Source organism: Pempheris klunzingeri, chromosome 13, assembly GCF_042242105.1.
Source record: "Pempheris klunzingeri isolate RE-2024b chromosome 13, fPemKlu1.hap1, whole genome shotgun sequence".
Classification (NCBI taxonomy): Eukaryota; Metazoa; Chordata; class Actinopteri; order Acropomatiformes; family Pempheridae; genus Pempheris; species Pempheris klunzingeri.
In genome coordinates, this window is record NC_092024.1 from 10,020,007 (window position 1) to 10,033,864 (window position 13,858).

General features: G+C 44.4%; 2 protein-coding genes across 3 annotated transcripts; both read left to right on the forward strand.

Annotated features, from left to right (window-relative positions):
• The first annotated feature begins 2,999 nt into the window (after window positions 1–2,999).
• On the forward strand, window positions 3,000–5,138 carry LOC139211749 (actin, alpha cardiac muscle). The gene is made up of 8 exons (XM_070842107.1): window positions 3,000–3,150; window positions 3,249–3,377; window positions 3,542–3,652; window positions 3,747–3,831; window positions 4,134–4,295; window positions 4,383–4,574; window positions 4,669–4,850; window positions 4,945–5,138. The coding sequence occupies exons 1-8, from the start codon at window positions 3,022–3,024 to the stop codon at window positions 5,086–5,088; spliced, it is 1,134 nt and encodes a 377-aa protein (XP_070698208.1). The 5' UTR covers window positions 3,000–3,021; the 3' UTR covers window positions 5,089–5,138.
• Window positions 5,139–6,054: 916 nt separating this feature from the next.
• arhgap11a (Rho GTPase activating protein 11A) lies at window positions 6,055–12,921 on the forward strand. Of its 2 annotated transcripts, XM_070843006.1 has the most exons (12): window positions 6,055–6,659; window positions 7,463–7,530; window positions 7,631–7,727; window positions 7,818–8,074; window positions 8,174–8,337; window positions 8,427–8,567; window positions 8,714–8,788; window positions 9,213–9,386; window positions 9,485–9,614; window positions 9,859–9,967; window positions 10,670–10,784; window positions 10,888–12,921. In XM_070843006.1, the coding sequence occupies exons 1-12, from the start codon at window positions 6,531–6,533 to the stop codon at window positions 12,387–12,389; spliced, it is 2,961 nt and encodes a 986-aa protein (XP_070699107.1). In that variant the 5' UTR covers window positions 6,055–6,530; the 3' UTR covers window positions 12,390–12,921. The 2 variants fall into 2 exon arrangements, with proteins under 2 accessions (XP_070699107.1, XP_070699108.1); XM_070843007.1 differs by lacking the exon at window positions 8,714–8,788.
• The last annotated feature ends 937 nt before the right edge of the window (window positions 12,922–13,858 follow it).

Genomic DNA, 13,858 nt, shown 5'->3' on the forward strand with positions numbered 1-13,858 from the left:
AACAAAGTTATTGAGTGTTTTACAATAAAAAATCAACCAACCAACAGTTAATAAAAGTACATAAGATCCAAAAACTCCCAGAAAAATATAAAATGGCTCCATGGCTCCAACAAAAGAAAAACTCAGAGATTTAACAGAGGATAATGCCTGAGACATCAGACAGGGGCCCAAGCAGCAAAAATTCCAGCACTGAAATCTTATGTGTCAATCTTATGTGTTCTTGATCATATAGTAGATATCAATCAGTCAGTTTCCTTAAAGGGGCACTTAGTATAGTATCGTAGTATCTAAGTATATTTAGTATAATTAGTATACTTCTATAAAGTTGCACACACAAGACTAATACTAAGATATCCAAGTCAGTACTAGGTTAGTGCCTGGTTAGTACCAGGTATTCAAAAACACTGAATCCCACACCAACCAATGTGACACCCCAACCATCCAGGGCCACAGAGGACATTAACAACATTCGTAGTATAAGTAGTTGTAATATTGTATGAATCATTTGAAAATCACCATTCATACATTATATTTTTATTTAAAAACCTTCCGAATTTAGGAGTGAATGCTGTCTCTCAATGTAGTTTAGTAGAAAAGCCTGATCACGAATCACATCACCTTTATTTGTGTATCAAAATAATATCAATTCAAGCTATGAAAGTCTGTGGCATGCAAATAGCTATGAGATGCTTAAGCTGCATCCAGCTCCTATCTGTGGAGATAAAGAGGAAATACCGCTATAAATAGGGGGCTCTGGTGTCTAGTGCTGCAGCCTGAAGCAGAATGCTCTCACATACCTCCAGCTATGATATAAACTCACATATTATATACTGCGCTTTTACATGAGAGTCATTCTTCCTTGCCTGTAGACCTGCATCAATAAATTTATTTTATCATTACAAGTACATGATTGGTATTTCCTAATATTTTCTTTGAGTCTGATATTGTGTCAACAAATAATCTGTCAAATGCTTGTATCGTTCCTGCATATATGGGAGTAGTACTGTACCTCAGACGGTGCATGTACATCAAGGAGAATATATGGGAAAGTGGGTGGCACAAATATGGAGATCCTCTTAGCAAACTTGCAGACCAGGAACCTCAGTGGCTGCCCATAATGACTCTGCTGCTCACCATAACCCTAGAAGGAGACAGCCTGGCCAATCAGCACGCAGTACTGACACCAGCAGGCCCCCGCAGACAGCCAGATGAGACACAGAGCCCCGGCTGGCGTTACCATCAGCTGTTCCACACGTTGAGGAGGCTCAGCGCACATACCAGCAGCCTGGTTCACAGACATATACAATGTTTTCATCTCCTTAACAAGGCACCAGTGACGCTGGCCCGACTAGGTCATCATAATGGGCCTTCTAGGTGGTTCTGAGTACAGTAAAACCTCTTAAGGGACATGATATGGGTGTTCCTGCACATTGGAAGCACATTACGCATCAGAGCAACAGAAAATACAGTATTATAAAACCCTGACTGCGTGATATTCACATATTAAATTATACTGCAACACAGATGCAAGTATGCATTGTTTTAAGGCATGAGGTTACATATTTCAAATTTCAGTTCATGAATAAACTTGAATAAATGCATCTGACTCATTATGTTCCTTTCACAAATAAAAGTGTATTAAATCTAATGTTGCTCTCTTGTATCAAGACACAGCATACTTCCTAACAGTGATCTTCCATTTATCATCACATTAACTTCTGAGCTCTTTATTCTCTACTGGCATTTCATTTCATCTGTGTCAGAGTGACTCCACTGTAGAGAGGTCCCATCCATGTATGTAAAACACAGTTTCCTGTGGCTTGTTGATTTTTGCTGGCAGCACTTATTTGGACTTGTGTGAACCCTCAGCCCCGCCCCTGGTCCCCAGACCCAGTCTGGGTCTTATTTAAGGGGCTCTTCTCCCACTCAGCCTTTGTCCCAGTGGAAGCATCCGCCTACCAGTGCACCTTGGTGAGTACATTTCACAGCTCGGCTCTCTGAACCAATGTGGATATCTGTGTCATTTGTGTGATCAGTTTCACAAGTCTGTTAGTTGGACTGATGATACTTGAATGAGTGAATGGATGAAGAACTTCAGCTAACTGATGGTTTTTACACGTTGTAATTTCTTACTGAGCTTGTTGAATACAATTGAATTTAGAGTTAGTGGTTATGCCAGATTGGTTGCAGTGGGATGTTGAAGTGGAAAGTTTCTGTAGAAAAGCATAGACAGAACTATACATGCAGTATCTCAAACATATTATATTGTAGTATTACTTGGAATGATGTGCAAAAGTTGGTGAGAAGTTGGCCAAATTCACCTACGCTCCAATGAATGAAGTTAGGAGGCAGCTAGGGCATGGAGCCACGTAGTGAAACAAAAGTGTCACAGTGAGCCGACAGATGAGTGCTGGCCTGGCTCTGAGACAAACTCTCCCAGACCTGAAATAGCAGGAGATCTATGTGTCGCTTGTTTCACCCTGTTAAGCTCCGTGGGGGTGCTGAGCTTGAAATAGATCACAGGTCTCTCTGTGATGCCCCTTTTTGGTGCTACCTCAGCAGCTCTGAGAAATCCCAGGAACAATCACGGCTGTGGAGATATGCTATCAGTAGTTGTACAACAAGGTTAGCACCAAAATAGCATCCAAAGGCATGTTTAATAAGCTTTCTATAGATAGCCCCCATTGAGGCGGGTTGTATTAGTGTGTGACAGTGATAATACCAGTAGAGCAGTTATCAGATAGTTGGCAGGTCTTCAAAGGCACTGTGGATCACAGTTATTATATTAATCATATGAGTGATTTACTGATTATCTCACTGGCTTTTCCAGATATAGCAGGTCTAGTCACTTCATCACATCATCAGCCACTCCAGCAATAAAGTGTCTGTGATTGTTCAATAATAACCAGCCCTCCTGCTATGTATTGTTTGACAGCTGCTCCTAACACCCAGCTTAAACCTTCTCGCCCTGTGTTCACACCCCACCCCTGACATTTCAGACCACCCCAGTGAAGCCTAATCATGTGTGACGACGACGAGACTACCGCCCTCGTGTGCGACAACGGCTCTGGCTTGGTCAAGGCTGGATTTGCCGGAGATGACGCTCCCCGTGCTGTCTTCCCCTCCATTGTTGGAAGGCCCCGCCACCAGGTATGTTTAAATCTGTGTTATACTGCGCTCCGAGTGACAAAAGTTAAAGCAGCTTCCTACTATGTTACCTTATGTTCCTCTCTTGCTTCTTCCCTCAGGGTGTGATGGTGGGTATGGGTCAGAAGGACAGCTACGTAGGTGATGAGGCCCAGAGCAAGAGGGGTATCCTGACCCTCAAGTACCCCATCGAGCATGGCATCATCACCAACTGGGATGATATGGAGAAGGTGTGTGTTGTCAGTGGGAATCATTTACAGTCAAGGCAGCTGACCTTCCGCATCCTTGAGATTTCACAGCTTCGTAGGCTGCTTTATTTAGAAGACCTGGTTGTTGTTTATTCAACCAAGACTTGTTTCAGTCCTCACATCAGCTGTTCTTTTTCCTCTGTCAGATCTGGCACCACACCTTTTACAATGAACTGCGCGTGGCTCCTGAGGAGCACCCCACCCTGCTCACTGAGGCCCCTCTGAACCCCAAAGCCAACAGGGAGAAGATGACCCAGGTACTTTACAGTCACTGATCTCTGCTCAGTTTTCACACATTTCTTCTTAGATAAAGACAAACCTTTCACATTCTGCTTGTTTTTTTTTCTGCAGATCATGTTTGAGACCTTCAACGTTCCTGCCATGTATGTGGCCATCCAGGCTGTCCTGTCCCTGTACGCCTCTGGTCGTACTACCGGTCAGTAAAATACATGTACCCAGTTTAGTCTGTAGTCAGTTATGCAATGACCTGAAAGAAAGTGTAAAGGGGCAAAGTGCTGAACATTTACACTCTGGGGGAATCTGTCATCTGGATAGATACCCGTCTCACAAGGGAGGTGTTAATCTCTCTCCACCAGGGTGTGTGCCAAGTCATGTCAGCAGTATTGTATAGTTTATGATGTGAGACATACTTGAAGAGGGCAGACTGTTTAGCTGCCAATGCTCACCTTCACAGGCATGCATAGCTGAATTACTATGGTCCTATTCTGTTTGCTAAAGGTATTGTGTTGGACTCTGGTGATGGTGTGACCCACAACGTCCCCATCTATGAGGGTTACGCTCTGCCACATGCCATCATGCGTCTGGATCTGGCTGGTCGTGACCTGACTGACTACCTGATGAAGATCCTGACTGAGCGTGGCTACTCCTTTGTCACAACTGGTAGGCCTATGTCATCACGTTTAACGTCTACGGTGTATATGAGAGGTTTGTAAGTGTATCTAATCACGTGAACTTTCTGCTCTTTAGCTGAGCGTGAGATTGTGCGTGACATCAAGGAGAAGCTGTGCTACGTGGCTCTTGACTTTGAGAATGAGATGGCCACCGCTGCCTCCTCCTCCTCTCTGGAAAAGAGCTACGAGCTGCCCGATGGTCAGGTCATCACCATTGGTAATGAGCGTTTCCGTTGCCCAGAGACTCTCTTCCAGCCTTCTTTCATTGGTGAGTAATTGCATTTGTTTTTTGATAGATGCAAGAGATGCAGTATTTAGTTTCAGACAAAACTCAATCATGTTTTTTGCTTCTCCTCTACCAGGTATGGAGTCTGCTGGTATCCATGAGACCGCCTACAACAGCATCATGAAATGTGACATTGACATCCGCAAGGACCTGTATGCCAACAACGTGCTGTCTGGTGGTACCACCATGTACCCTGGTATTGCTGACCGTATGCAGAAGGAGATCACAGCTCTGGCCCCCAGCACCATGAAGATCAAGGTAAGAGAACTGCAATGGTTTTAAGACGCCAAGCTCATTGAGAAAGTGGATCTACGGCTCAGTAAAACTTAAATTGTGTCTATTCCTTGCCTAGATCATTGCTCCACCTGAGAGGAAGTACTCCGTCTGGATTGGTGGCTCCATCCTGGCTTCCCTGTCCACCTTCCAGCAGATGTGGATCAGCAAGCAGGAGTACGATGAGGCCGGCCCCTCCATTGTCCACAGGAAATGCTTCTAAACACACAACCAACCTCCTTTGGTCCATCCATTCATATGTTATTGTCTCCTGTATATATATGTGTATGTTCTATTGTAATAAAGATACGCCCTTGTGAGAGTGTCTACTGTGCTGTTTACTCTAACATGTGTGCATACACCACAGATCCTGTGTGATGTCAGTCTGCCTTTGCCTCACACACAGTACATTTATTCCCTTGAGTTTGCTGAAAGATAGACGTTGACACTTCCACCTAGTGATTCAAGGCAGGAGTGGACATTCACTTTTGATTGAGGAGATGAACAAATAGTAGATTTCTTTGTTTTAAAGATAAAGAAGATGGCTCCTGCCACAAAACGTTTTGCAGATGAGGTTACACTGCAAACTTCCTTAAGGCGAAGACTGTGACTACCAACTTTCTGATGCTAGTGTGTTTTAGGTTGATCTTGTTGTGTAATATACAACTTTGTGATCGTTTGCTACTTCGCAGGATCTGAAGTTGCAATCCACTACAACATTTAATTTCTTGCTCTTTGAGTATCTGTGAGGATTAGCTCTGGTCATCTAACATTTTTCACTCCTCTCATTCTGAGTGATTTCCTTAAACATGAGTCTTGCTTTCAAAAGTATGATCAGATGGTGTACACAGAAGCACACACACAAGATGCTTGTCTGATGCTAAATTGATATAATATGGTCGTTACATGCGCAGTACAGATTTTTCCATTTTTCATTTCAAAGGTGCGAATAGTTTGAATTACAGAGTCAACCGGTTAACCAAAGCGTTCACTGTAAGATTCATCTTGCTCAACAGAAACCGCCCCGCCCAGTGAGGCTGCCCCGGCTTATAAAACAAACCTCTCATAGAATGTTATTCGAACCAGATCCAGCCAATCAGAGCGGAGAGCGGAGGGAGCGCCGCTGTTTGAATGCTCTGCGGAAACAGACTGGACCTCCTAACCACAGCACAATGCAGTTAGCTAGCTAACCAGTTAAATTTGCCTTATTCATGTAGATCGCCGCCCGAGACGAGGTAAACAGTAACTTTAAGTCGGGTGACACAGAGAATATTTAGTTTTTTTTTCGTACGAGGCTTGCTAATGTGACTTGCTAACGCTAGCTAGCTAACTGCATTGCAACTGAAGAACGAGGCTAGCCATTAGCTCCATAATGTAACGTAAGCCAGGTCGTCAACATCTCCTGGGGGCTAAGTAACTCTGTAGTTCTTGCTATTGAGGTTACAGTAGGCAGACGGTTGTGGAGACCAAGTGTCTTGTGAGTAGTAAAATCCACACGAGGATGACGAGCTAGAAATTTGAAAAAGGGAGCGTGAAAGTTAGAAAGGCTTGGGATCGGGACGGAGCTGTTACAAGTTACTGTCAGGCTACTTTGGCCATTGAAAGGAGAGAGTGAACGACTCGTTGCAAAGTTAATCTGAAAGTGCAAGATACGAGGGGTGTAAAATGAAAGTCATGGAGAAAAACGTGATGCGTCTGTTGGCCGTGCAGCACCTCCGCACAGCCCACGGGATAAAGATAAAGAACTGGAACAAAAACAAAGCAGCCAACTGTAAACCAGCAACCAGCAGCTCGGTGAGTTTAAAGAAAATCAGTCACCAGCGTTGCGTTACAGCACGATTTACTTGCATTACATTTACACTGATTCCGAAACTTGCGACTTGACAATCTGTTATGGCAGACCACGAATCACAAGTTCACAATATCAGCCTTTGGGGACACCATTGTTTAGACGCTTGCATCAAATTAGCATATTACTGAAAGCATGCCCCCATTGATGAGACCCATTTGTCCGCAGGCCGTTGTCACCCATGTCAGTCAGTGCAGATGCTTTGTGTGGCTGCTCTTGTGATTATTCACACCATAAAGTTTCTGACCAGCAATAGAAAGCCAAGTCTAACACGACGCACAGGGGCAATGTTTTTCTCATAAATCTTTATGGCACATTGTTGAGATGTTTTTGGCGACAGAAACTTGTCATTTACGTAGGACAATTGAAGTTCCTCAGTTCCACAGTGAGTTTTTAAAGTGAACCGTTTGTTCTTGTGCACTTGTAATTGGCTTTCAGCAGTCACATGAATTGTTGCAAGAGGCTTTGTGGCTTTTCAAATGAGCGCTGAACTTCTGTGTCCTAACATGTGGTGATAGAAAACAAATGCCACAAACTTTCACGCCAGACTTTGCGAGATAATCATGAATTAAGTAATTCTGCAACTCTGAAAAACACAGAGATTTGGATTTTTGAGGTTCAAAGGCAGCATGTGTCCATGTGAGGAGTGTTTTTTTTCCCCCTCATTGTTTAGCTCTTCTGAAATCTAACATTGAGCGGCTGATGTCTTTTTTGTGTATTTATTTTTTTTGTTTAATTGTTCCCCCAGACAAAGGTTTTCGGGGTGTTCATGGAGAATTTACCCTATTACAATATGGAATGTGGAAGTGTGCCAAGGCAAGTGGAAATGCATATTTACTGAGCTTCCATTTGGCGTGTCATTTCTTGTCCCACCGTGTACATTTTTTATACTAATAACTTCTCTCTGCATTCTCAGCTTTCTGGTCGACGCTTGTATGAGACTGCTGGCACATGTCGATACAGAGGGCCTGTTCAGAAAATCGGGTTCTGTCATCCGCCTGAAAGCACTCAGGGTGAGTGATGGCTGAATGTTGACCTTGCATTCACTGAGGGATCTTGACCCTGACAAAGGGCTAATAGGAGTTTATTTTTTTTCTGTCCAGGCAAAACTGGACGCGGGTGAGGAGTGTCTGTCCGGTGCACTTCCCTGTGACGTGGCCGGTCTGGTGAAGCAGTTCTTCAGGGAGCTGCCGGAGCCGGTGCTGCCCACAGAGCTGCAGGAGGCCTTTCTCAAGGCTCAACAGCTCGCCACGGTGCAGGAAAGGACCTCTGCCACCATGCTGCTGTCTTGTGTACTACCCGACCGAAATCTAAACGTTCTGCGTTACTTTTTTGACTTCCTCCAAAACGTGTCTAAGAGGTGCCAAAATTATATTCGTTACGCCATTAACAATGTCTTTTCACCCTTCTCTTCATATGTACATTACTGCCGTTTTTCTTTTTCTTTTCTTAATCGCAGGAGTGCAGAGAATAAGATGGATAGCAGTAACTTGTCTGTAATCTTGGCTCCCAACCTCCTTCACTTTGGCGACGGCACGGAGAAGATGAACGCCAACACCGAGAAGCGCCTCAAGCTTCAGGCAGCCATAATACACTGCTTCATAGAGAACGCCCACAGCTTTGGTAGGATTTGAGGCATCTTCTCCTCACCTCTTCTGTGTGTCTGCACTGTAGCTTCGCGGCACTAAACATTTGGTCTCTTTGTGTCACAGGTGTGTTACCGCAGTCTCTGCTAGAGAAAGTTCCAGCCATGATGGGCTGTGAAACGGGAGTACTGTCCCCTACTCATGATGAACTTGAGGAGCTGGACGTGAACTCGGGGATGAAGAAGAGACACCGACGCAGCTTCGGAGGTACGACTAAATCATCTGATTTTTTTAAAATTTGGTGATAGCTGCAGTATGCAAAGATTTAAATCAGATATGGAATTGGCTGGCCAAATTCCAGCTGTACAGTCGGTAAACAGTGTTTATATGGCTCGGTTTGTCTCGTATTTCAGATATGGTCAATGGTGCTCTGAATAAGATAAAAACTAATAGAACGCCCACAAATGCCACCCAATCAGACAGTCTCGGTAGGTACAGTGGTCAGATGAGAGAATGTTGCCTGTCACGTAGCATGATAATACTGCTGTGGTCTCCTATGCTCATGAAACAGCAAGCCTCCTGTTCTTCACGTAGGAATCAACCGCTTTACTTCATTTCATAGTCAATCTTTTGGTGTGCTTCAGATGAAACTGATTAATATTTGTGTTGCTAATGAATGATTTGATTTAAATGATGTGAAATTATGCCTTCTTGTTTCAAATGTCTTTATTGGCTTTAGTTTGCTTTGCCTGTCTGTCGTGCGCATGGATTACAAGAATTCTACCATAATTTTCAAGACAAGCTAATTCTTCCCAGTGCCTTGGCTCACGATCATCTTTGGAATGTTCTCAATTGTAAAACAAGCAAATCCTGCACATTCAAACATATTGATTCTTTTGTGATTTTTGGCAGTCTTTTCTTCTGCAACTCCTGTGATAGCCACACCAACCTCAAAGCGAAAACTTCCTTTGGAATCCGGTCACTCTTTTGGATTCTCAAACAAGAAACGTAGATCTGTCAAAAAGAGCCTCGGCATAGACTTACTTCCAAATACTTTGTTCAACGTGACCTCCACTCCCGGATCAGGTACTGCTGACTGTTTGATCAAATGGGCATCAGATATTCTGTTAACTCTAAAGCTTGTGGTTAACTTTACATGTTTTTTCCCTTTTTATATATCCTAGTTTACAGTGCATCAGGGGTGTTGGACTCTCCCCAAAATACCCTGTCATCAGCAGGGCCGTCTAGAAGGCAATCGGCAACCTCTGTGAGGAGGAAGAGCAGGCGACTTAGCAACAGACATGCTGTCAACAGGTACGCACTTTGTCTTCTAGTTATCTGTAAAATTCAGTTATATTATTTGGCAGTCTGCTACAGTAGCAGACATTCACTGAATGAAGAGTTAAGACAATGTGATGCAGTGAAACACATTGTGCCACACACTACACTACACTATACTATACAGAGTGATATGTTTGTAAAATATTAACCCCAGAGCTGCATGCCATTCACGGCTTATCTTGATCCTGATAATAGTTTGAATGTATGTCTTTTTCAGAGTTGAATCTGGAAAGGCTGGCTGCTTTTCTCCTAAAGTCGGCAAGAAAGAAGCACCGCGCAAATCTCTGCGCTTGCGTTTTAGCCTGGGGAAGAGCAGCAAGGACGCTGTAAGTGTGGCTGTGCAATCGACTTCACGACTTCCGGTTCACAGATAAATAGTGAAAAATGGCGTTAATCGCGTGCACTCAGGCGTATGCTGCAGTCAACTGTATTAAAGTCAAGTAACGCATTTGCACGAGGGGTGTTTTGTTGGGCAAAATGTTGCACAGTGGCACTTTTTAAAAAAAATTGTGTAACATTCTAAGTTTACTTTCAGTAGTTAACATCTTTAAACTAATGTATGCACAAGTTTATGGGTTGTCTTTCAGCACCTTTTTACATTTGTAATATTACAAAATGAATTGTTCATACTTGTATGGTACAAAGTCATAGGATATTCCCTGTGCTCAATCTCCAGTGATTTACTATGTTAAGCACTCAGGGGAAAGAATGTTCTTATATACTATATAGTATATAAGTAAGATCTATTGTAACCTGTTTCCGTGCACATTGGGCTCTTAAAGTTTTAAGGTGCATAACTTTCTAATGCTCTATAGTCATGTATATTCTGACTTAATAAAGTTATTGACCAACACGTCCACTATCTTGTTTCTTCTGAGTGATTTTTCTCATCCTCTGAAGAACTAACAGTCATGGAATTAACAAAATAACTTGACATTTTGGGCAACATCTGTGGGATCCTTCTTAACAACATAATACTCTAAAGCTTTCTTTCATCTTTCATTTCTCATTCCATGCTGGTGATAAAGGGATCTGAGTCCATTGGCTGGCGACTTGCCACTCAGGAGAGCACCACCAGTTTTCGATTCACCAAAGAGACAGAGTTCAGTCCATCGGTTCTGCCTAGAAAAGCCGAAACCAAAAGTGAGTAATCAAATAAACTGCTGATTAAGTTTTATTCTAGTGTAATGTTACAAATGTGGTGTTTTGTGTTGTAATACCTGCTAATGTCTGCTTTGTTTTACAGGCTCTAAGTACATCAGCAAGTCTGAAGACAACTTGCTGACCCCCCAATGTGACTCAAGTGCCCACCGGACCTCATGGAGCGGGGAGACTCCCTTAGGAGCCCAGGCTTTCGGCGGAGGGTCTTTCACAGACACCCCCATGAACATGTGTCTGAAGAGCAACTACATGTCCGAGCCAGCCATTGTGGTATCGAAGCCCCCAGTGGTGGCCAGCCTTCCCATGAAGCTGTGCTGTGCCTCCAGTGCTGAGAGCCTGGAGAGTGAGAGCCCCATCACTGAAGCACAGAGCCGAGCCGGTCCCACCCTGCTGAAAATAAAGGCGTTCACAGAGCCGGGCAGTGACCCCCAGGCTGTCGTACAGGACCCCTGCTACTCTACGGAAACGAGCGCCACAAAACCACAAGACAGCTTCCTCATCCCCCCACCAGAGACTCCTGCAGCCAGAGTTCTGTCTGCGCACACGGAGGCCTCTAGCTTCCCAGCTCAGCAGAGACGTGTGGCTAATGATCAGAACATTACCTTTGGCCAGATAGAAATTGCCGCTTTATCACCTTTGCATATTGACAGTGTTGTTTTTGAGTCTGATGTGTACGGCAGCCCGGCAGTAAATGCTGATAAAGGTTCCTTCTGTGCTGCTCCCATCAGCACCCATAACGGCTCCATGGCAGGAGAGAGTGACAGGGGGGCCGAGCAGGGGAACTGCAGCAGGCTGATTGATGCTCTGGACATCCAGAGTCCTGCTGTCTTCAAACTGGGTGCCTCCTCTGGGCTGCAGTCCACTCCCTACAAACTGGACCACGAACTCCAATATGAGCTCGGTACGCCCCCTAAAATGAGCGCTGTAGTTGACGCGGTACATGACAGAAATGAGTTTTCCCCAGAGGCTGCTCCTACAGTCCAAATCAGACAACCCCTCTCACCACGCAGCCTGGAGACTGAGAAGCGTCGGGTGGCAGACCACATTCAACACTTCAACAAACTCACCCTTCATTCTCCCAGAGGCTCCATGGCCAAACACGTCCGATCGCCGCTCAGATTCCAGCGCACCCCAGTGCGCCAGACTGTCCGCAGGATGAACTCTCTCCTGGGGGAGAGCAGGAGACCCGCTAGAAATGCAGAGCTCACCGACAGCCAGAGCAGACAAGTGGTGAAGGCAGTGAGCCTGGAGAGTGGCCTCTCCCCTCTCCCACAGCTACAGCCGTACCAGGGTGAGGCACAAGTGGGGCTGCCCAGCAGCATTTGTCCCAGAAAGAAACCACCTCCAGTCCCACCCAAAAAGCCAAGCACCCTGCCCCGTAAGCCCAAGGCCTGCGCTCTGGGCGACGTGACCAACAGGGTCCAAGCAAAGACCAAAGTGGACTGTAGTGTCCCTGAGCCATCGGGAGCTCAGAAGCCTCTTATACAGCAGGTAGTCCAGAAGGACATGAACCACTACAGAGGTTCACCCAGACACCCTCTGAACCAAGGACGACTGCTGGCTGCCACCAAGCCTGTAGATCTATAGTTCTAAGTCTATTTGCCCTCCATGTTTCTGCCCCTGTCTGCTGGGACAGTGTGGCAACAAACAGTCCCTTTATGTTATCCATCTTTTCAGGGGTTTTAATTTATTTTTAGCTGTGCTAGGTGATGTTTGTCCATATGCCTTATGTTTAGAAGTTAAGTGTCGACACATATCAGCCTTCATGATCATATGCTGCGTAGTGTTTAGACTGTAGTGTGCAGGCCTGATTATGTGAAATGTGATTGATGGTATGACTGGAATTGTTTAGATCAAGTCTTATGCTTCTATTTATGCATTTTTATATCTAATCCTTAGTTAGATTTTTTTTTTTTTTTAAACTGTTTACTTAAATTGAAGCTGTTTTATTACAGAATATTTTCTTACTATCTCTTCAACCTAAAGAAGATAAAAAAAAAATGCACCTTCTGTTGTATTTTAGGGAGGAAAAAAATCCAAACAGTATTGATCTCATCATCTGTCTACAGCCAGTAAACTGCATTGCCATGTGAGCTGCTTCAGACCAATAAAACGGCACATACCCGCACTTCTCTGCAGCTGAATTCTTCTGCTTTGGGTAAATAAGCAGCACTTGTTGGAGCCACAAGGGGGAGTGCTGCACCCGCTGCCTGATCCTCATCAGACTGACATGTTGGGTGAAACAAGCTCCTGTTCCTGCTGTAACAAGGTCAGGAATTTATTTAGACAGAAACCACAAGTTGGACTGACTGTTTGCACTGACCTGCTGCAGCTGTATCCACATCAAATGTACCTATTTACAGGCAGTTTGCTGCATTTGCTTTGAACAAAATTGGTCCTGGGACATTAGAAAAGAGTTGATCTGGAGATCCCCTCTTTAAAATGAACCTTTTTTTTTTATTTCTGCTCTCTGTAAAACACTAAAAATCTCTTTAGACTGAGGTGCATCTCATCAACCAGCTCAAAACGTATGTTTCCATGACAGAAATGAAGCATTTTAAGTCTGGTAAAGAATCTGAAGAGTAGACAGTGGGAGGGTGAAGGTCAAAATCATTGCTTGAGATTTATTCACCGCAGCCCATCGGGGAGGCTCACATGCTTTTATGTGGAAACCCTCGTCACCATCAGTGTTATCACAGGCTGTTGGTTTGATTCTCCAGCTCCAGGCGTTACACGATGACATGAACATTGCAGACCGGCCGCTTCGGCTGAGGCCATGTGTTCAGCAGATGAGTCCGCGGTGCGATACTAGGCCACCAAAGCTTCACCTTTTCTGGAACAACATCAGTGGATATCAGAAACATACACGGAAAAGCCTGCAACAGATAACAAGCTGAGTAATAGTGCTATGAAAAAAAACAAAAAAAAAAACAGGCACGTTGAATGTTTGGCTTGAATATTCTGATCCTAAACCAAGAACAGTTTTATTCTCCAGAAGATGGTGTTTTACCATACTTGGATCTTTGGGCACAACTTTATGAGAAGAAGAACAAGAT